At 51.8% G+C, this 22,500-nt stretch overlaps 1 protein-coding gene across 4 annotated transcripts in view; it reads left to right on the plus strand.

Moving 5' to 3' along the window:
• Window positions 1-22,500, plus strand: part of ADAR (adenosine deaminase RNA specific) — a 37,746-nt gene that overhangs the window by 8,750 nt on the left and 6,496 nt on the right. For 2 of the 4 annotated variants that reach the window (XM_066610136.1, XM_066610137.1), the window contains exons 2-10: window positions 10,827-12,417; window positions 14,853-15,045; window positions 17,032-17,192; window positions 18,320-18,455; window positions 18,559-18,770; window positions 19,593-19,749; window positions 20,552-20,723; window positions 21,871-21,964; window positions 22,465-22,500. The exon at window positions 22,465-22,500 is cut by the window's right edge and continues 84 nt beyond it. In XM_066610136.1, the coding sequence (XP_066466233.1) occupies window positions 10,922-12,417; window positions 14,853-15,045; window positions 17,032-17,192; window positions 18,320-18,455; window positions 18,559-18,770; window positions 19,593-19,749; window positions 20,552-20,723; window positions 21,871-21,964; window positions 22,465-22,500 (2,657 nt within the window). In that variant the 5' untranslated portion in view covers window positions 10,827-10,921. Of the gene's footprint in view, window positions 1-8,442; window positions 8,696-10,826; window positions 12,418-14,852; window positions 15,046-17,031; window positions 17,193-18,319; window positions 18,456-18,558; window positions 18,771-19,592; window positions 19,750-20,551; window positions 20,724-21,870; window positions 21,965-22,464 lie in introns of those variants that run through there. The other 2 variants (XM_066610135.1, XM_066610138.1) reach the window with 2 other exon arrangements.

Here is a 22,500-nt window from a genome sequence, read left to right on the forward strand (position 1 = left end):
TAGCTGCATCTCTCCATTCCTTGCCTCCATTCCTTGCCCCATTCCTTGCCCTCAGCCCCACTGCGTAACTTCTGTCAAGGCAACCCTCTTCCCCCTCTCTCACAATGCAATACTTGCTTACCCTCGCCCATAGGATCAGTCCACCCACTCTACACGTCTGCACAGAGAAAGAGCAATGTTTGCCTCCTCTAAACCCCACAGACTGCAAGTGTGGGTCTTGTGGAGCTCTTGGTGGGTAGTATCCACCCCCCCCATGCTTCCTTCACATTAAAAAAAACAACACAATTTGTCTTCCTGTGTAAGAAGCTGGGGTTTGAATGAGATCTAATACAAACACATACCACTTGAAGGTAATGTAAAATGAGAGAAAACTATTGGATGGGGCACCCCATCAGAAACTGGAGCCTTGGCTAAGTTTTGAGCAGGCTAGCGACTAGCCAGAGGTGCGGTAGGGCAAGTAGGTCCACCTATGGGGATGTAATGCTCAGGGGCTGGCATTCCAAGTTCACAGGTGGCATTTTGACTTTTCGTTTGTGGTGCTGGCATGACTGGGGACCTTTCCTTGCCCCCTTACCCTGGGTAGAATCTTTCACTGTAATGAAGTAATTTCAGCATTGGCGCACTTGATGTTCGGTGGAATGGGACTGTAGGCCACTAAATAGCACTGCTGGTCTGGGCCTCTGCTAAAACCAATTTGGGGTTCTGTGAATGTGCTGTACTCTGACGAACAAGCTCAGCTCAGTGGCTAAGAGCATGCCTGCTTGCTCGGGCATAAGCCCCATTGAAATAGGGTTTTTTTTTTTCCCCCCAGAACACACAGTGCAATCCCACACATGCCCTCCGTCCTATCCTGGTTCACATTTCGCCCTTGCCGCAACCTTAAGCGAGCTACTTTCTCTCAGGCTCTGCATCACGACCTCTGCTTGCAACTTACGGATCACGTTACTGGCCTAACGTACAGGTTTGGTTGTCAGTGTCACTGAGATGTTGTCTGCAGGGCACTTTGAACACCTCAGTGATGACTTTGTGCGCATAGTAGGTGCTGCCTTGCTTGCCTTGTGTTGATTTTGGGATGTCTGCAGCCTAGGCTGATTCCTAAAGGTTAAAAAGGGGGCACGGTGTCTAGTCTAATCCTCCTCTCAGTGTATTTGGGGCAGCCCATCCAAGTGCTGTTTCTGTATTCCACTGTTACCAAAAGGGCTGTTTTGTTTAGGGGAATTATTACACTGCCCTTATTAGAACATTAGGATCGTAGGCTGGATAACAAGACAGCGTAATGCAGAGAAATTCCCTTTTGCTTACAGAGGAGACTGAGAGCAAGATAACTTTTAATTAAAGATTATAGTTTTATTACAAAAGTGCAAAGGTAAATATAATTCACATGGGGAAAGGATAAGTGTATGTTTCTTGGTCCTAATGCTTGAATTCAATGTACCTAGCTTTTATGGTGGTTGTGTGTGAAGAGTATTTGGTGCATCCGAGGAAATCAGAAACGAAAGGAGGGTTATAGGGAAGGATTTTAGGGGTCCCTGCTCTGCCAACCCCAGCTGCTAACTAAAGATGGGGAGAGAAGGGGAGAAAAAGGGGGGAAGAAGGGAAAGAGTTCCAGGCGCAAGATAGTTACCTGTCCCCTGGGGGGGGGGGAAGAGTCCTGTGGAGAGGACCCTCTGACCCAACACAGATGTGTTGGTCCTTGGAGAGAGAGAGCATGTGAGAGGAAGCTCTCACTTAAAAGGGGTTGGGAGACAGTGCTGAGCTGGATGGTAGCTTGATTACTACCACAAAGCAGGGTGCTTGGAGTATGTAAAACATTGAAAAAGGATCAGGATGTCAGTTATCAGCAAAATTCAATGGGGTCTATAGCTGGCTTCCTAGATGGGAGAACTTAAACAATACAATGAATGCAGTAATGCAGGAGACACTTAAACAGTGATTTAAGACACCAGCCTTCCTTCCATAATGTGTGACTATGGGGTGGTGGTTGTGTAACCTTGAGCTTGTGGCTTGACCAGCGTTCTGGAAATGTGGCCTGTGTGCTAGGAGAACAGTTTAGCCTGCATGATATTTTAGTCCATAGTAACATAACCAGATATAGAGAGAAAATCACAACTAAAAGGCAAAGGGGATTTTCACATAACACCACAGGCAGCTATACATACCACACAGCTCTGACCCTTTTCCAGTCCTCACTATCTCCCCATTGCCCTCTTGCTGCACACGGTGACAGTGTCCAAAGTCGCATGTTAAAAAAAATAAAAAACCCAACCTAAGGACAACAGATCTATTGTGGCACATGGCCACAAATTCACAAAAGTTTTTGCCACAATAAATCTGCTTGTCTTGTTGTTGTTTCTGTCACTCAAGTGTGTTTTCCTTTTTCACACCCTTCATTTTTCACCTGACTGAAAATACCTAACTGGACTTCCTTGTGCCTCGCACACACGCACATTCTTTAATTGTTGGGGAGGAAATGGAGGGTGCTTGATAGTAGAGAGAGGCCTACCCCACAGTGGACTGCCACAAGGCTGGCTGTCATAGCTTCGCGCACATTTATTGCCTTTGTCGGGCATCAGCTGCTCCTCCCCGAACTGGGTTTGTCCCTTGGGTACGGCAACTGGAGCGGCCATCCTGGACGCCACACTTTCATAATCAATCAATATACATCCATAATAGTGGGGCCTGCACCGACTGAGTTCCCTGGTCTTGCACCCTTCTAGGGTTGGCTCTGCCTGTAACCTCCTGTTAGATCAGATCAGGTAACTCTGTTAGGTCAGATCAGGGGTCCCCTTAATCCAGCATCTTGCTCTTTGCAATGGCCAACGACGTGCTCCCACAAGGAAGGCATGAAGACAACAGTGGCCCCTAAATTTTTGATCCCTCTTTCCCCCAGCAATGGGTATTTATGCCACTGACTGCAAGGTTCCATTTAGCGATTGTGACGAATGCCAATCAGTAGACCTCTCACCCTTCGCAAATTTGTCAAATCCCCTTTCAAAGCCATCTGAGCCGGTCATCAGCATTGCATCCAGTAGCAGGGAGTTCTCCAAGCACCCAACGAAAACCTTAACGTTGGTAAACAGCTGCCAGAAGTGCTGAATCTGCTATTCTTCCTAGTCTTTTTTTTTTTTCTTCATTTAAATTTTGACCTGCTGCCACAAAACAGTGAACGGGGTTATTTCTTGCGAAAGCGTTTTGAATATATGTTGCGGAGAAAAAGCGACTCGCCCTGTTCAACGGGGGTGGGTGGGAACCAAGCCAACTGGATGAGGGAGGAGCTGTATCTCAGTGGCTTGCATGAAGAAAGTCCCAGGTTTCCCTTCTTCTTATTCCACTAACAATTCCGAATAGCATTGAGTTTTGAAGTGATTTAGCACACATGACACGGCCAAAGTAATCCTTGCAGTTTTTGCTTCTAATGATGTATCTCAGTGGTTCCCAAACTTTTCAGCTTCAGGACCCACCTAAAAAAAAGTTTTATTTTACCAGCCACTCAAGCCTCTCTGGCTATAATGGTGGTTGGGCAGCAGTGTTCCCCCCCAAGTAGCAGGTTGCTTAACCCTTGATGCACATAGTCTAATGTCGAGTTTCATGAACCACCAAAAACTGGTGGTTCATGAAACTCACTCACTCACTTCTGGCCTCCAGTTCTCCCTTACAGGCTGACAAGCAGCTCTATCTCGTCTCGCTCACACCAAGAGCAGGTGGAATCACTCAGCTCGGCTTGTCAGCTGCTTCAAGGTCTCGCCATTCTCAGCCTTTCAGGGAGCTGCCCGTGTCCTCGAACTGGCGACCTTCTGATGTAATCTTTGGGCTATCGGTGGAGGCTCTACCCTCTAGACCAGACCTCCTGCATTCTCCTTTGGAGTGGCTGTCCAGGCTGTCAAACAGATTTTCCAAGCTGTACTGCCTGTAGGAGTTGCCAGGAAGTGGAAACATAAGAAAAGCCCTGCTAGATCAGGGTTGCCTGATCTGGCAACCTGTTTCCTGACACTACCAGCCAGCTGCCTCTGGGAAGCCCCCAAGGAGAAGAGAAAGGCATGCTTCTCCCCCACCCCAGCTCCACTGGGTTCCAGAGGCACAGCTGGGGGTAGCAGATAGCTGTCATGTTTTTTTGACCATTGGGAGCCCTGTCCTTGTTCAGCTGCCGCCTGGTATTGGGTCGGGAGGAGAGGGGTGTCCCCTTGAACGTATTGTTTATCTCGCACTGTAAATGCACATGGCACTTTTTAAAGCCACCCCAGCTAGCAGTCAGCCTTGCATCTTGTGGCGCCGAATTCCACAGGCTAACGATGAGCTGCATGAAGAAGTCTCTCCTTTTGTCAGCCTTCACCAGTCAGTTTCAGTGGTTCTCCTGTTGCAAGAGAGAGTGGACAGCTTTTCTCTCTTCCCACCCCATGCATAATTTTAGAAGTCTTGATCACGTATTTCCCCATCTCTCTTTTCCGAGCAAGAGATCCCCAACTGCTGTAGCTTTCCCTTATAGGGAAGGATGGGTTGGGGCTGGAACCTTCTGCATGTTAAGCAGCTCCCCTACTACCTTCCCAGGTACCGATGGTTTCAGGTTCCTCGCGTGCCAGAGAACTGAGCACAGGTATTTTGCTTGCGAGCCTAGCAACGCATAAACTGTAGACTTGCTGTAGCGAGGCTGCCAAGTTTATGCAGGCCATTAAGCTCATATGGCTGTTCCGCCCAGGATACGTGCAGGGATTGGGGCTGAGGCCTGTCCTGCCTGTGGAGACCCTCCTGAGCTACTATGGAGACCCTCCACATTTGGGAAATAAAAAAGAGGTTTTAAAAACCACAGTTTTCCAGAGTAAATGGGTCGTATGTGAATGGCGGCTCCGTCGGCTACTAGACAAGAGTGTCAGTTTCTGAAAACTCCAAGTGCGTTTGGTGACGCTACAAAGATTGGGCTCGTACATTCCCTCCAGGATACAGTTACAACCCCCCCCCCCCCATTGCAAGGTACCGAGTGTGAACTACCACCAGGATGAAATTTCACCTCCCCGGCTCAGTTGATCAGGTAGTTTGAAGAGGGCTGGACAGGCTGGTCTTGGAGTGCTGGGTTAGGCAGGCGAGGCTTCCCTGCCTTGTGCAGACTGCCTGGGTAAGAGAGATAGTGTGGGCTGCCTGTTCGCCCCTTTGCTGGGAAAAGGAAAGGGAGCACAGATTCCTCCTCTTAGCACAATTCCCCGCTTTCTCCCAAGAGCTCAAGCCGGTCAGATTCACGACTCCGGAGTTCATATATCTTTCCTGGAATTGCTTAGCCATCAGAGACTTGGGCTGTTGCCTACTTGGAGAGATGAAACCCCATCCTTTCTCTCATATGAAACTGCCTCCGAATGCGCTCTCTCTTACCTGCCTCTAATCCGCCTTTTTGGTGAAGATCCCCTCAGTCCCAATATCTTTCTAACTGAGCCATTCAGACCTGTAGTCCTCCCCTACTCAGAAGATGGGGGGACACAGGAAATGCTTCCTACTGAGTCAGACCCTTCTTCCTTCTAGATCAGCATTGTCAGACACTCTCTGGGGGTTCAGACAAGATTTTTTTTTCCCCCCCTGGAGGTTCTGCCAAAGACTGCACCGGGAACCATCTGTGGGGAAAGTGGGGGCTCTGCCACAGACCTGTAGCTCCTCCCAAGTGATGCAGTCCATGTTACGCTTAGGTAGTTCTGCATGTTCAGAATATATTTGAAGCAGAGGATGCCGAAGGAGCCCAAGGGCCTCTCCCGACATTGCTGCGCATTTTTGGGTCTGGTGGAGAGGAGCACCCCCTTGAATGTATTGTTTCTGTAGCACTCGAAATATATGAAATAAAAAATCCCTGCCCCGAGGGGATTACAGTCTAGAAATTGACGGGAGGGTGGAAGCAGAGGTAGAAGGACTTGGATGTTGTAGAGGTGGGTGTTAGGGAGGGATTGGACGGACGAAAGTGACGAAGCGTCCCATGGATTCTCCTGGAGGTGGTTCCGAGAATGAGGCTAGCAGGAAGAAAGGGCAGAGTCATTGGAGAGAGCATCCAGAGACCGTCGGGCGATAGAGGGTGGTGGAGCTTGGAAGAGTGGGGGTTATGGGCTGGAGTGTGGAGGGGCAGGAGAGCTAGAGAAAAGCCACTGAGGGCTTTGAAGGTAAAGACCGGGCGACTTACTGGATTTGGGGGTGGACCAGAGGCTAGTCAAGGAGGGGCAAGAGACCTTGTTTCCAAACCTCTGGCCTTTGGATGGTTAAGAACTTGTGTGAGGGGAGAGAGCCAGCAGGTGGCCTGGTTTTAACAATCCTGATGCTGTTTCCAAGAGGTGTCTTGGACGTGCTTTCACCAGAGCCTCCCTGTGGGGCAGGAGCCCCCCAGTCCATCTCTCGGTAGCCCACATAACACCTGTGCATCCCTGGCACCGGGCGGGCTGGTCCGCGCACCCTTCCGCAGTCACCCTGTGCTTGTCTCGTTTTGCACCTGGAGAGGCGAGGTGGGTTATCCGAGCCTGTCAACCAATACCAGGGAGGAAAGTTTATGCTGTGACGCTGGCAGCCTGCCCTTGACCCGCTTTGCGGCTCCGCCATCTCCAAGTGCTCCTCGCCAAGGGTGCTCAGCGGGCTCTTGGCGCCTCGGCCTTGCCAGCTGTCCAGGGCCCACAGATCCCAGTTTGTGTTAAGAGGGGATTGCGTTCCACTCATCTTGGATCTGGCTGTCTTCCCTCTCGTTTTACTAACAGCCCACCCATGTGGTCTTGCAGTGGCTGGACAGAGGAAGGTCCTTCCTCAGCTTCTGAAAAGCGAAGAGGCGCTTCGCTCTTGGTTCCCTGCTTCCCAGTTTGTTTCTGGCCCCCACTCAAAAGGCTGTGGCCTTTTCACTTGCATCCCAGGCTGTTGGGAAGTTTATCCTGATAACCCACTCTCTCCATGTGAATTCCCCCCCCCCAGCCCTATGAGATTACTTTATGGATTCCATTTTATGTTCTTCCTCTAAGGAGTCCAGGAGGACATATGTTGTTCTGCCCACTTTTTCCTCACCACAATCCTGTGAGGTGGGTTAGGCTGAGCGAAAGAGTGCAATTTGCACAGGGTCACCAAGGGAACTTTGTGACTAAGAAGGAGTTTGGAACCTGCATCTCTTTTTTTACTATATGTATGTTGCCAGGTGCTTTGTATGTGTAAGCTATCTAGACCAGTGGTTCTCAAACTGGTGGGTCACAACCCACCAGCCTGGGAAGCACTCTCCCTGGCCCTTTAAGGGTGGGGAAGGCAGTGATGCAATCCCCAGGATCATGACACTACCAGGGACATGGGTTTGTTTGTTTTTTTACTTACTGAAAGCCCACACCAGCCTCGGGGGGGGGGGGTTTGCAGGAAGCTCCACGGAATCCTCTGCAAGGCTCCCCAAGCCTCCAAAATTTGATAATTGTGATTGGAACCCACTTCGGGTTTTGCGAATGAAGGCCCCAGAGGCCAGTGTGGGCTTTTGGTAAGTAGAACCCCCCCATCCCTGGCAGCAGCACAATCCTGGGGATCGCGTTGCTGCCTTTGCCCCTCCCCCACACGCGCTTACCTCGGTTCTCAAACTCCTGGGGAGTTTGAGAACCACTGATCTAGACTGTAAGTGCTTTGGGGTAGGGACCAGGCTTTTCACTCTTTGTCCTTTGATGGCTCTTTATAAATAATATAGTTTTTCTTTTTTTACGGAATGGGAGCCGGAATACTGGAAATACACCCAGTTTCAGAGAAGACTCCATTCTGGACCTAAAGGCATTCATTCCTTTAGGTACATCTCCATTCCTCTGGTACATCTGCTTTTTCAGGAACAGGTTGCAGCAGGCTTTCCTGCCCTGGCAGAGGTTGATTGGACGGGGGGGGGGGGAATTAGAGACATCTTCATCTGTGGGTGGCCTGCTCCAAGTGGCGGTTGTCCCTCTTGACCTGTGCGGTCTGGGGGTTGGCTGGCCCAGAGTCAGACAGTCCCAGACTACTTGTACATAGCATTGGAACTGAGGTTTTTTTTTTCTAGTGTGGCATGCAGTTGATGCCTTGTAGCTATACCCAGAGTGGAGGGGGCATGTGGGCAGCCTTGGAAGTTCTGTATGTGGGCTTTCCTGTCCCGGCTGAGATCCTTCCAACCAGGTTATGACAAGCAACCAAATTGGTGTTAAGTCCCCAGGTCTGGTTAGACTTCCTGGGGTGGGTGAGTGGGCTAAACAGCCCATCTCCTCTCCCTGACCTCCAGGAAAAAGAACAGTGAACTTTAAAGAGAGGGGTTTGGTCTCAGTGTTGTTTTCTCTTCTCCCTTTTCCTGGTTGATCATTTGAGGGCCGGGCAGCTTTACCTTGGCTCCACCTCTCTGCCTTGAAACCGAGAGCCGAAGCCAGGCTGCTGAAGAATTGAAAGCGAAACTTATCATTGGAGCCATGTTAAGTGAATGACCCAACGTGTCTGCAACTCTGGGGAGGGGAGGGGGGGCTAGATGGTGACAGTTGCGTGTCTCTTGCAAAGCTCCTGGCTTGTAGCAGATGCAGGGTTTGCTTTGTGTGTGGAACCTGCTATGACAGCACAGAAAACCTGGGTCCCTGCTTAGGGCACTTCTCTCTCAACTCCCCCCCCCCATCTCTTTTCTCATTTGGGAGAAGCCCTTAACCTGAGAGGGGTTCTCACTCTTTACTTGCCATCAATGCGATGTCCAGTTCTTACCAGCGGGGGACAAAAAGAGGTAAGAAGATCCACCTTTCCCTTCCCCCCTTCTTACCTGTCTTGCTCCCTTTGAAACACCAGACATCTCAACACCTGGTAGCTTTTAAAGTTACAGGAATTGTATTCGTTTTGTTGTTGCGCAGGGGAAAGCATATAGCCGGCCCTCCCGTGGTCTTAAGAAGCTCTAGGCAAATTGTGTTTTTTTTAAGGGGGTGGGGAGGCAAGTGTCGCTTTTTCAATGGCTGCAGAAAAAGTGGTATTTTTTTTAAACTGAACAGATTTATTGCGACATGAGCCATCCAACACGCAGTCTATGGCATTCCCTCCACAAAAGACTTGCTTCCTCTTCTCTCCCTCCCACCCCAACCTCCAGCTCTATAAGGGGCTTGGTCCTCATTTAGAGACAGAGAGATCTCTGACTCCTAGGAAGTAGAAATAAGTTTTTTCAAACTTGCGTGGCCTGTGTAGGTTCCACCAGTTAATCCACTTTTTGCTGGGGAGAAGTTCCTCTTCCCCCAAATCTCCATATATTAATTTTTGTGCATAAGGAAGATTGGAAGATGCTTGGGTGGTCAAGAAGTGGAAAATATGTCTCTAGGAGGTGGGGGGGGGGTCAGTGGACGGCACCTCTGTGGCATAATCTGGAAAGGGGGGGGATTGCTAAAAAGAGGCATTTTTATTTTGCCCACTGAAACTGTCACCAACCAGACTTAAATTCCTAGCGCAGCTTCAGGTGCTAATGTGTGTTGTCTCTATAATCATATGGGCTAGAAACTTGGCATTTTAGCGCCAGAGATGACTGCAAAAAGGAGTCTTCACAGGATGGTGCATGTTATTCCCCACAAAGAGGTCGGCCCTGGGCACGTTTGCGGTGGCTCTGTACATAGGGCAGCCCCTGCTGGGGTATTTCTCCCCTAGGGAGGGATGCAAACTGTAGGGCCGTGCTGGGGAAGACTGCAACGTAATTAGGCACAATTAATTGTTAATGACATTCTAATAGGAGTGGTTGACGGCTTGAACAGGGAGGTTTGCTGTGATAGCTGAATGGAACCTCCATGTGCAGGAGCACAGTAGCTTGGAAAATAACTTGTTTGAGGGAAGTGGGGACTGGGAAGTGCTGCTGGCCTAATTCCTTGCTAGTTTCTGGGCTTTCCAGAAAGATCTGGCCGGAAACAGGATGCTGTACTGGAGGTCTGATCCAACAAGACCTTCCTTATGTTCTTCTGCAGCTTTATCCACACCATCCAGTGATGCAGTGGCTTTGTGAAATTACAGCAAGCTCACCCCATCCGTATTGTCAGGAGGGAGGGCAACAAGACGGTGTGAGCAGGGGCTAGGAGATTGCTTTCCCTGAGCAAGAGATGTTAGTTGGCATCCTTCAGTCTCGGAAGACTGTGTGGTATTGCGCTCTGAATGGTGGTTCTGGAACAGTGTGTCCTCTCCAGTGCGCAAAGCCTGGGTAAAGTAGATATGGAGGATAGACTGTTACCCATGCAGCAAATCCCCCCTCTCCACGTCTTAGGAGTTGCCAGAACGTGACTGTGTTCAGCCATGAACTGCTTCAGGGACTCCGGCTCCAGATTTTGCCACGAGGTTGACTCCTGAAGTCTTTTCCATAAGTGGATGCAACCACAAGGCAGTGGAGGTTTGGGATGAGAGTTTTCCTTCTCTCAGATGAGCTGCCTTCCCAGGCTATCGAGTCCCATCTACCCGGTGGCTGTTTAGTAGCCTCTTACGACCAGTACAGCCAAACTGAAGGCCAATTCTTATCCCCCAGCCCCCAGAGCAAGAGATGACATTACCGATAACTAACGGCAGGGCTGATGTCGTGCTCTCCTCATTTGTTGCCCAGGTTTACCCTGTGAATCGAGCTGACCCTGCCTGGAGCTGAAATTCCACTTGGTTTGTCTTAGGTGCCATTTTTCATTGTTAGAGGTTCGCGGGGACAGAGGAGAGCAAGCTTCCCTCTCGCCAGCTTAGTTTACTCTGCAAAGAGGCAGCTGCAAAGTCAGCAGGGAGACGGTTGCTGTCGCGGGTCGCCTTGGGAGTTTAGGCAGAGAGGCTGGTCGAATGAGCCCTTCCGGGCTCTGCCGAACGTGTAACTGAGGTCTGAAACGTACCTTGTTCTCTTGTGTTTTCTTTCTCGCCAGGCCTCTGCACAGCAGCACCCGTGCAAGGGAACCACGGCTGCCCCTCACCTGGTGCGCACGTGCCCACTTTCGCCCCTCTGCCCCGCCAGCGCGCTATGAGCAGAGGTGCCCCTCGAGGCACAGGTTCTGATCAGGCAGCGGTTGGCGGCTGCTCTAACCCGACTTTCTTTAACGGTCCTCTCATCCCGCAGGCAGGCGGGGAATTTCATCAGCAACAGGTTCTCTTCCTCAAGGGGCAGCTCGAGCAAGTTCCACTGTGTCAGACGCAGAGGCCTGCAGCCTTCCAGGGCTACCGACAGGAGACGAGAACCCCCTCCACACCTCCACATTTCTGGAACAACAACAGTTGCATCCCAACCAGAAGACTTCCCTGTAAGAGCTGGCAACAACCAAAACAGTCCTTCCAGTCCAGGCCGAGATACGACGGCGGAAATTCAAGGAGTGGACTTGACAGGCTCTCCTCAGACTTTGAGGGGCTGACCGTCACCAGCAAAGGTATTGAGCAAAGGCTTTTGGAGATCTTAGGACAGCTCAGGCCTGGGGAGTATCAAACCGCGCGTCACCTGGCCCGTAAACTTGACGTTCAGAAGAAAGAGGTCAACCACCATCTCTACAGGCTTCTTGCCCGAGGAAAGTTGTGCAAAGCAGGGGAGACCCCTCCGTGGTGGAGGTTAGCGGACAGTCCCAAGCCTCAGGGAGCAGAGGAGGAAGGAAGCTCCACCAGGTGGACAGGTTCGTGTCCAGTTCCCGCTTCTGGGCTCCAAGGAGAAGCCGCCAAGAGCTCTGCTTCAGACTCCGAGGACTGTCTCGATTCCGCCACCATGGCTGAAGTCAAAGAAAAGATCCTCAACTTCTTGTTTAGTGTCACGGACTCCACAGCACTCAATCTTGCCAAAAATATTGGCTTGTCCAAAGCCCGGGACGTGAACTCCAGCCTGGGAGCCTTGGAGAAGCTTGGGGACGTGCGCAAGGAGAACACAACCCCCCCAAAATGGTCCCTCACGGACAACAAACGCAAGCGGATGCAGCTCAAGCTGAAGGCCGAAGAGGTTAGAGAAATGGCTGCTCTGGAGCCAGACCCCGAGCCTCCGGCTCCTCACGTCGAACCAGAGCTGCCCGTGAGTGTGCCAACTCCTCCTCCCTCTTCCCCTCCTCCTCCTCCTCTTGCGCCCGCACCTTCAATGCCAGAGGGCGACAAGGAGAAAGTTGAGAACGGGCAGCAGGCGACAGAGCAGACGGAACCCAGTGACGATTCTCCTCCCCAGACGGGCCCCCCGCACAGCAAGCGGCCCCGGTACCACTGGTTCCCCAACTACGACAACTTCGAAAATGGCAAGTGGGCCACGGACGACATCCCCGAAGACCTGAACGCCATCAGCAACCAAGACGAGTCGCGGTGCATCATGGAGTCCCCCCTTTCCCCCAGCTACGCGGCCCAGTTCGACACAGCCTTCTTGTGCACCCCCTTCGAAAAGCTGGTGGCCTGCCAGAAAAAGAACCCCGTCAGCGGCTTGATCGAGTACACGCAGTACACGTACCAGCACTGCGAGTTTGTCCTCCTGAAGCAGAGCGGGCCATCTCACGAGCCACGGTAAGCGAGCGGGGCTCGGAGCGGGGCGGGAGCGGGGCCCAGCTTGCCGCCGTCCTCCGTGTATGTGTTTTGCACAAGCTCTCACCCACTGCAAGGGGTGGGAATTTGAAACGGCAGCGCAGTTAGAACGGCTTCTCTCCAGCACAAGAAATGGCGGTCTTTCCTCCATTTACGTTGCCGTTTCTTGACTGGCTAGCAAATAGTCCCGGCTGTAATAAATAATGCTGTCCTGTAAGTAGCAAAAGGATCTGACTTGGCTAGGTATTGGGGGGGGGGGTGTCCACAGGAATCTTGCTCTTGGGTCTCTCTTCTTAGTGTTAACTCATTTTCTGATGCAAGCACACAGAGGTATTTGTGGCTCAGAGTCTTGGCCAGGTAGTGTCCCACCACCCCGCCCCCGTGAGCAAGCCTGCACCTTAAGGCTGGACCTTGGATGAGAGCTTGTGCTTCTCGGTCTGTTAGTAGCGCTCTGTGAGGAAAGCCGGCATTGAGGAGCGCAGGGCTGATGATCCGTCAGGCCGGCGAGCCCTAAGAGGGTGTGGGTCTGGCTTGTGCTTGGGTGGGAGCCATTTGCCTACACCCCATTGAGCCTACACCATCATTGAGTTCAAGGATGGAAAGAAGAGGGTTTTAATAGAGGCGCCCTGGGCATCAGTCCTTATTTGTCTCCCCTGCTCTAACTAGTTACGCCTGTGTAACCAAAGGCAGCTGCATTTGCTTCCCCTGTTTACCCCTGCCTCCACCCCCTCTCCTGCCCGTCCCTCTTTCTCCCTTGTGTCAGTATCTTGATTGTACACTCCTGTGGGCAGGGACCTACCTTTTCTCTCTGAAGCCCCATTTCACGTTGATCACGCTAAGAGGAAGAAAATTAAGCAAAGGCGTCTGCTAGAAAGGGAATCCAGTTGAGCCATGTCTTCCCTTCATTCCTTTCCCTAGGCTCACTTTTCAAGAACTGCCTCCAGGTGACTGAAGCAGGGAAGCTTCAGTAAAGAGGGTAGTGGAGCTGCCTTCCTTCCTCAGAGGGTGCAGCTTCTGTATGGGTAGAGAGGATTGGGAAAGTTGTTGTTTTTAGTGAACTACAGTCATTACAGCCCAAGGCGAAGGAAGACTCCTCCGTCCTAACCTGAAATGAGCTGCTTGGCAGACACTGTCCCCTGTCTGTCTGTCCCATCTTCAGTAGTAACTTCATAGGGAAAGAGCCTGTCCTCTGAATATCTGGTGACGTTGCACCGGGAGATGCGATTGCTGGAAGAGTCCCCTGTTGCCTGCTTTTGGGCACCAAGCGAACTTTGCCACACACCAGAGACCCGGTCTCCCGCATGTCACAGTGGAGGGGAACTGAGATACTATTTTTGTGACTCTGCTTGGTTGCTTGTTATGGTCGCCGTGTGTTTAAAAACACACGCAGCACGTCTCTCACTCCTTCCTCTCTTGGAGCCCCAGCAGAAGGCCCTGCGTGTGTCAATGGACCTGCTAGACGGGAAAATTGGCCTACTTTCTCCACCGTCTCCCCCCCCCACCCAGACTAGACTGAAAGCAGATTCCTTCTGATCCACAGGAAATGTTTCAAGGAGGGAGCCTGGTGTATCTAGTGTCAGAGCCTCGTAAGACCTGGGCCTTAATTGTGTTGCGAACTGGGCTTTGTTTTTGCTTCAGTGTCTCCGAACTAGTACAGTTTTCAAGCTGTGCTCCACAGCACAGACATTCTGGGGTTCCTCAAAAGCTCCCCCAGTAAGCATCTGACCTGTGTTACTGACCCTCCCCTGCACTCATGAGAGCACCGTACGGTTTTGAAGTCCGCGTTCTTAGTTCAGCTTTATTGTCGGTGCAGTAAGAACAATAACAAAAATCGATAACAAATAGTACAAAGCAATCCCTGACAATAAATTAAATAAAAACACAAGGAATTAATAATAATCTGGCAAATGACAGAGGGATCTGGCCAGCCAGTGGAGAGTGTAGACAGAATGGTGTTTCCCAACATTGGAGCCCATGGACCGCTGAGGCAAAAATCAGTATCGTTGTGGACCACGTGCAACCCTCACTCCCCTGCACACACCCAAAAAAAATTATATTTGGTAGTCCATGGGGGAGCACTTGGCAAGATAGTGGAAGTGCAAGCTGTGAGCGGTCCATTCTCTGCCCTCCATGGACCACAAGAGAGGGTGGTGAACAGACCACCTCAGCTGCAGCCAACCATCCAGTGGTCTGTAGGAGAGCACTTGTTCAGCAAGATGCTGGAAGCGATCTTCCTGAGTCCTCACGGACCACTTCTCAGGGTCCCGCAGACCACCTGTGGCCCACGGACCACAGGTTGGGAACCCCTGAGATAGACCATGCTGCAGAACCCTTTGCCCACAAAGGAATTTTTGGGCCGGGAAGAAACACACGGACCCGAAAGCCCGTTTTTCTCACAAATTTGTGCCTCTCCCAAGGTTTAAGTTCCAGGCGGTGATCGACGGCCGCCGGTTTCCTCCGGCGGAAGCCGGCAGCAAGAAGCTGGCCAAGCAGGAAGCCGCCTCGAGCGCCATGAAGATCCTGTTGCACGAAGCCGAGCACGAAGGGGAGGACGGGGTGGAGCCGGAGAAGTCGTTCTACGAGGACAGTTCCCTCAGTGAAACCGAGCAGGTGAGAGACCCCCGGGAGGGCTGGAGCAGGAATGAGGAAACGGAGGAATGACTGCCTGCCGTGTCAGGCCCTTGGTGTGTCTGGCATGAAGTCTCCAAGGTTTCAGGGAAGGGGGACTTTCTTAGCCCAGAGCTGCCAGGGGTTGAATCTGGGACCTCCTGCTTGCCAAGCAAGTGCCGAACCAGAGCTGCAGCCCCCACCCCCAAGTGCAGATGAATAGACTCCCTGCGATTCGGAAAACAGCGGGGCTCATGTCAGAATTGAAAGCCTAGAAATCTTCCTGGCTTCAAACCGTAAAGGTGACCCCTTTCCCAAGAGTCCAGTGTCATATTTTCCCCTAATATTGGTCACTCCCACCCCAGTGAATGTATGTTGGAGTTTTGGTGTCTCCCGCCACCCCCCAACCAATGTTCCTTCCAGTGCATTTGAGGGTTCTCTCTCAGAGTTTGTCCAGCATCCTTCTAGGAGATGAGGAACGGCAAGCAAGCTTCTTGCTGGTTTGCCCATCACTATGAATCTTCTCCCTACAGTGCCCAGTCAGAGGAGATAAGAGGAGAGTCGGGGGGGTGCGGTGCTCTGGGCTACCCATTGCACTGAATACTGTTAACTGGGGGAGCCTAACAGAGGTATAGCCATAGCTAGAAGCCATGCTTTCCATGCAGAAGGTTCCAGCTCCTATTCCTGGCAGTCGCAGCTGAAAGGGGTCATGTGGGTAGCAGTGTTGGGAAAGAGAGGCTCTTGTCCAAGACTCCACGAGCTTCTAGCAGTCAGCAGTGATGAGTTAGGTGGGCCTTTAGCCTGCCTTCATGTAAGGTGGCTTCATCTGTAACTCACTATTCAGGGCAGAGACTTCTAGTGTAGCCTTCTCCCCAATAGCCTGATTTTGGGGGGAGGGCTCAGTAAGACTTAGGGCCAGTGGTTCCCAAACATTTTAGCGTCGGGACCCACCTAAAAAAGGTTTCACTGCCAGCTTCTCAAGTCTCTGTGGCTTTAACGGTAATTGGATAGGTGCGCTCCTGCCTGGTAGTGGCTTTTAAAACCCTCAATGCACACAGCCTAATCTACCTTGTCAGTTTTGCAACCCTCCAAGAATTGGGTTGTAACCCACTGGGGAGTTCCACAGTTTGGGAGCCGCTGACTTACAGCCCAATCCTGTGCATGTCTACTCAGAAGTAAGTCCCATTAGAGTCAGTGGGACTTACTCCCAGGAAAGTGTGGCTAGGATTGGGCTGACAGACTGTAATCCTGTCTTACTCACTGGAAACAAATGCCTCTACAAACCCCTGCTAATTGGGTAAGAGGCACTTTTTCAAGTGGGTGCTCCTTTTTTAGCAGGGGGAGAGTAACTGGCCCACCTCACCCAGCAGTGTCTGTTCTAGTGGCTGTCTGCTGGTATTCATTTGCATCTTTTTAGATTGTGAGCCCTTTTGGGACAGGGAGCCATTTAGTTATTTGATTTTTCTCTGTAAACTGCTTTGTGAACTTTTAGTTGAAAAGCGGTATATAAATACTGTTAATAATAATAATAATATTTGTAATTTAAAGGCTGGGCCAAGGGCCCCATTTGAATGCCCGGTTTCTCCAGATGAGGCAGGGAAAAGACCCCTACCAGAAACCTCAGACAGTTGCTGCTAGTCAGAGCATGTGACATGCTGGTGCTGGTTTGACATGGGACCAATGGTCTGGTTCGCCGGCTTCATACGTGCCAAGCCTGGGTGGTGGATGCCATGAGAGGGTTTGAGGCCAGTCCCTTGCCTGTTGGTTTGTTGGGTCAGGAGGGCTGATCTCCCCAGTCAGCTTTCTGCAGCATTTTGTGCACCATCACGGCGCTGCAATGTCGTCCCCCCCACCTGCTGCAGTAAAAAGTCTTGCCCCCCCACTACTCTGCCAACTTAGGGAGCCCTCTGCCGTTGTGCGGTGGCAAACTGGCCCTTCTGTTTCTGTGCAAACATTAATTCTCCTCCTCTTCCTCCCCCCCCCCCCCAGACTGAGCAACAACCTGAGCCAGAGCCTGTCTCCACACCGTCACAGCCAAACCTGCTTTCTGGGAAGAACCCCATCTGCGCCCTGATGGAATACGCACAGAAGTCGGGGAGCGTTTGTGAATTCCAGCTGCTGTCTCAGGAGGGACCCCCCCACGACCCAAAGTAGGACTTGTCTGATTGTTTTTGCTGGTAGCGTGATTTGGGGTGCGCTGCGAGGAGTGGAAGGAAATTGGGCACGTCGAATGGGGCCGTTGCTTTCTTATACATGACTGATGCATAATTAGCAAGGCATCCCTCTTCGCATCATGGAAGGTTAGGCTGGTGGGTTTCCCAGAGGGTGGGGCCACCATCCTTAGGGGGGAATCCCCGTTAGTCAGAAGTGGAGGGCAGCCCTCTTTCACCCCGCACCTCCCAAAGCACTAACTAGATGGACCTTCTTCTTCAAGGTAGTGATGTCCACCTGCTGTGGTTGGCTGGGGAGACCTTCCTCTGCGACCATCTGCAGTATGGTGGGTGAGTTCGCAGGGCCTTCTTGCCAGTGGCCCCTGGGTTTTGTGCTGCCTCCTCTGGAAGACTTGCCCAATTCCCGGCATTGTAGAAGTGAGTAAAGGCCAGCAAGCAAGCAAGCAAGAAAGGCTGTCCTTTTTTTACCTGGGAGAGAGAAAGAGAGAGGTTTCTTAACATGGTGTTCGTTTGTAAAATATGTAAATTGTTTTGTTGAACATTGCGCACCACTTTGGGGGACTTCAAGGCAAAATGAGACATGCTAGCTGTGTGTGTGTGTGTGAATGTATGGAGTTGGGTGGTGGGAGGGAAAGGATTGTGGGAGAGAAAGAAACAGGTGCGCGTGGGGTTAAATCTGGATCTTGCCTTTCTTGGCCCCAGTCATTGAGAACGGAGCTTGCCCCTGTCTCAAGGGTTAGCACGTAAACACCCAGCATGAGAACAAACCGAAGCTATAGCCCCAAAGGAATGCCTGGGGTGATTCCAGTTTGCTATTGAAACAGTTAATTCTGGCAGCGTGCTAGGTGCTGTACAGACAGTTGGGGAGCTGGTTCTGCCCAGACGGGTGGTCCACCAGGGCAGATGGTCAAGAGCATCATGCAGTGCGGTTTGGGTTTGGAAGCTGAGGAAGGGGTGTTAGCGTTCAAGACTATTCTCTCCTTTTCTGTTTCAGAGGGAGAGGGGTGGGAGTGAGAGACCCTCAGCCTGCTTTCCTTCAGCAGTTGCCTCTTATGCATTCCATCGCTGAGTCAGAATCCCATTAAGTGGACCTTGTCTCTATCCAGATTCAAGTACTGCGTGAAGGTGGGCGACTGCGTTTATCCTGCCGTGGTGTCCAACAGCAAGAAGGGGGCGAAGCAGATGGCCGCCGAGGTGGCCATGAAAAGCATCTCGGGAGACGCCAGCAGCTCAGGCGAAGCGGTAGGGCACGGGTTCTCTCTTCCTTCCCCCTTCCGGGGTGGCTGCATTCCCCTTTACGGCCTCTTGACAGGCCTCTTGCCCTCTCGTCTTTGCCTGGCTGTAGACGGAGGTCCAGATTGAGCAGGCTCCAGAGGGATCCGGAGGCCCGGCTGCCAACACGGACGAGACAAAGGCAGCCAGTGCAAAGGGTGTTGGCGAGCTGATTAAGTACCTGAATTCCAACCCGGTCAGCGGCCTGCTGGAATACGCCCGAGCGAACGGTTTTGCCGCCGAGTTCAAGCTGATTGATCAAACCGGACCGCCCCACGATCCTAAGTGAGTCTCTGTCGTGACCTCTCCTGGGGATCCAGTTTTCTCTCACGTTGTTTACTGACGGTGTAAAAAGGGGCTGAGCTATTTGCACCTCTGTGTGGCCCAGGAGTGGCTACTCAGCTGGAAAACGGCCCTCCGAGCTCTCAAATGGGGGTCTTTTCTAGCCCTGCTGGCTCATCTCCTCTGGCTTGGGGTTGAATTGGGTGTCTGTCTTCTTCAGCGAAAGAGGGTATCCGTGAACAGGTTGCTTCTTCCGCTTGCTCCGAAAGGCAGGGTCAAACACTCTCAGGCTTCCCCTGGCGCTGAGGGAGGCAGGTTTGCCTTCAGGTCTGGTCCTGTCTCGCTCTGGCGTTAGGAAGCTAGGGGGGTGTCATATATCTGGTGGGTCGCAAGTTGTAGAGGCCTGGGTTAAGAGAGAGCCACTATGCCCCACAGCCGTTCTAAGAGGCTAAGGATCTGCATGTCCCCGTTCAGATCTCACCAATGCTGCGAATTTGCTTGGTGGGCCTTGGGTACCTTCTCAGTCTTCTGCAGTAGCAGCCTAATAGGACTTCTTAACAGGGTTGTTGGAAGGACAGCATCAAGATTATTCACATTGCGCATTTAGAAAGGGCCGTCCAAATGCTAAGTTATTGGTGATATTCATGTGAATGCGTCTGATCTGCCTGGATTGGACATGTCCAGCATGTCAAGGTTGCCGTCTGTACCCCAGAGCAGGTCCTGAGCGCCATGTCCCGTCATCACTGAGTAGCACGTGGCTTCACTGTTAAGTTTCCCGGGACTTGGCTCGCTATGGCATTCTGGCCTTTCCTCTCTCCTGATAAGGTTTGTTTTCCAAGCCAAAGTGGGGGGCCGCTGGTTCCCGGCAGTTTCGGCGCACAGCAAAAAACAAGGCAAGCAAGAGGCGGCCGACGCAGCGCTTCGAGTGCTGATTGGAGAGACTGAGAAAGCGGAACACACCGAAGGGATCCCGATCACAGAGGTACACTTCACTCCCCCCCGCCCCCCACAGCCTTCGGGCTCCCCTGCTGAACTGCTTTTCCCGGCCCCCCAAAGCCTGGAATCTCGATTCGAAGGAGACTCTTCCCCAACCCATCTCATTCCAACACAAACATTTGGCTCAGAACAGTGGGCACGAGTGTGTCTCTCCACACATGGCTGGTGTCTATTGTTAGACCCAATTGAATTCATTAGCTGTTGATCTAATGACTCTCTGGGTGCTTTACTTGGTAACCCATGGCTGAGAGTTCGCAAGCCATGGACTGTCATGAATTCCCCCAAGGCATTGTGGGGGTTGTAGTTTGGCACAGGTGGTGAGAAGCCTCTTCTGGAGACTCCTTGCCCTCCTCGCAGACCTGCAGTTTGCTTTGCAGTTCTCTGCAGCGCCTCTCTCAGCTCTTCCCCACCCAGGCTTCCTTGCTGACTGTCATGGCTTCCCCCAAGGCATTGTGGGGGTTGTAGTTTGGCGCAGGTGCTGAGAAGCCTCTTCTGGAGACTCCTTGCCCTCCTCGCAGACCTGCAGTTTGCTTTGCAGTTCTCTGCAGCGTCTCTCTCAGCTCTTCCCCGCCCAGGCTTCCTTGCTGACTGTCATGGCTTCCCCCAAGGCATTGTGGGGGTTGTAGTTTGGCGCAGGTGCTGAGAAGCCTCTTCTGGAGACTCCTTGCCCTCCTCACAGACCTGCAGTTTGCTTTGCAGTTCTCTGCAGTGTCTCTCTCAGCTCTTCCCCGCCCAGGCTTCCTTGCCGAATTCAAACAGGCGTTTCTCGTCTCTTTCCCCCGCCACAGCTTCCGGTGAGCGGGAGCACGCTGCACGACCAGATCGCCATGCTGAGCCACCAGCGCTTCAACACCCTCACCGCCCGGATCCAGCACAGCTTGCTTGGTCGCAAGATCCTGGCGGCCATCATCATGAGGCGAGGGCAGGAGGGCCTGGGTGTCGTGGTCAGCATAGGAACAGGTAAGGGTGGCTACTTTCTGCACAGGTGGGAATGCATTGAGTGTTGGGAGAGTTAGAACAGGCAAAAGAAAATATTTCTTTACTCAGCCTGTGGTTGGTCTGTGGAACTCCTTGCCACAGGATGTGATGATGGCGTCTGGCCTGGATGCCTTTAAAAGGGGATTGGACAAGTTTCTGGAGGAAAAATCCATTTCGGGTTACAAGCCATGATGTGTATGCGCAACCTCCTGATTTTAGAAATGGGCTATGTCAGAAGGCCAGATGCAAGGGAGGCCACCAGGATGAGGTCTCTTGTTATCTGGTGTGCTCCCTGGGGCATTTGGTGGGCCGCTGTGAGATACAGGAAGCTGGACTAGATGGGCCTATGGCCTGATCCAGTGGGGCTGTTCTGATGTTCTTAAGCTGGGTACCCCTTTGAAAGGTGCCCTTAGTAGTCTACTCTCATAAGCTGTGAAACAGGCTGGTTTTACCAGATGAAGGGATCCCTGAAGCCTTTGCTTTTGAATCATTGATCTAATCCAGGATGGGCAAGCCTTGGGTTTCTGGAGGCTACTGCTTTTTGTTGTTGTTTTTTTGCCAGTGTTTGGTTTTTTGGCCCTGGTTGTTGGGAGCTGCCAGGGAAAATGCTTTCTTGGAAAGGAGGAGTGTGTCTCAAAATGGTGGCTTGGGGAGGCAGACCCAGTGGTGATACCATTGCAGATTAACAGCATACACACACAACCTTAGATCCCCAGGAGCTGGGGAAGGCGCAAGGAAAAAAACAACCCAGAGCACCAAGGTTGGGTGGCCTTCTGCCCTTCCTTAGGGAGATCACCCAAAAGAAACTAATTTCTATGCCATCTTTTCATTGAAAAGGGTTAAAGAGGCTCTGTTTAAATCAGTGGGTCAACTAGATGGGCTTTGACCTGATCCAACAGGGCTCTTCTTATATGTTCCTAAGTGTCAGCCTGTCTCTTTTGCGCTATCAAACGGTTCACGTATGGTTCCGCTGCGGGTTGTCTTACTGCACACTGGGGTTCAGAGTTTGAGCATCATTGGTCACTGGTGAAATCTGTCCACCCTGGGGTCACTTGTGCAGGATTCCTTCACTATTGCTCTTGCTTCCTTCTCCCCTTCCTTCACTCCTTCACTCTTGCTTGCCTTCCAGGTAACCGTTGTGTGAAAGGAGAAGAGCTCAGCCTGAAAGGGGAGACGGTGAACGACTGCCACGCAGAGATCATTGCAAGGAGGGGCTTTATAAGGTCAGGCACCTATCCCTTGTTTTATGTACTTTAGAGAGCCAGGCTGGTGTAGTGGTTTGAGAGGTGGACTTAGACCTGGATGATCCAGGTTCAAATCTCCCCTCCGCCACAAAGCTTCCTGGGTGACCTTGGGCCAGTCACTTTCTCTCAGCCTCACCTACCTCACAGGGTTGTTGTGAGGATAAGAAGGAGGGGAGGAGCAGCTGTGTAAACCGCTCTGAGCTCTTTGGAGGAAGGGCGGTATAAAAATGTGAATAAATAAATAATACTTGTTAGCCCCAGCACAGAACCTGGATCAGTCTGGCCAGTTAGTTGATTCAGAGTAGCAGTCATAACCTGGACATAAAGCCTGTTAAACACAAAGGGGCATAGTTCTATGTAAACATACATTAAAATGGGGGGGGGGCATAAATCAGTACCGTGTTGGAGGATGGGGTGGGAGCTGGGCTCCAGTCCAAGCAGGTTGACCCCAGCCCAGCATCCCCCTGTCTCTCTTCTAGGTTTCTGTACAACGAACTTATGAAGTACAATCCCGA

The sequence above is a fragment of the Tiliqua scincoides genome, chromosome 15, assembly GCF_035046505.1.
Source record: "Tiliqua scincoides isolate rTilSci1 chromosome 15, rTilSci1.hap2, whole genome shotgun sequence".
In the NCBI taxonomy this organism is placed as follows: domain Eukaryota; kingdom Metazoa; phylum Chordata; class Lepidosauria; order Squamata; family Scincidae; genus Tiliqua; species Tiliqua scincoides.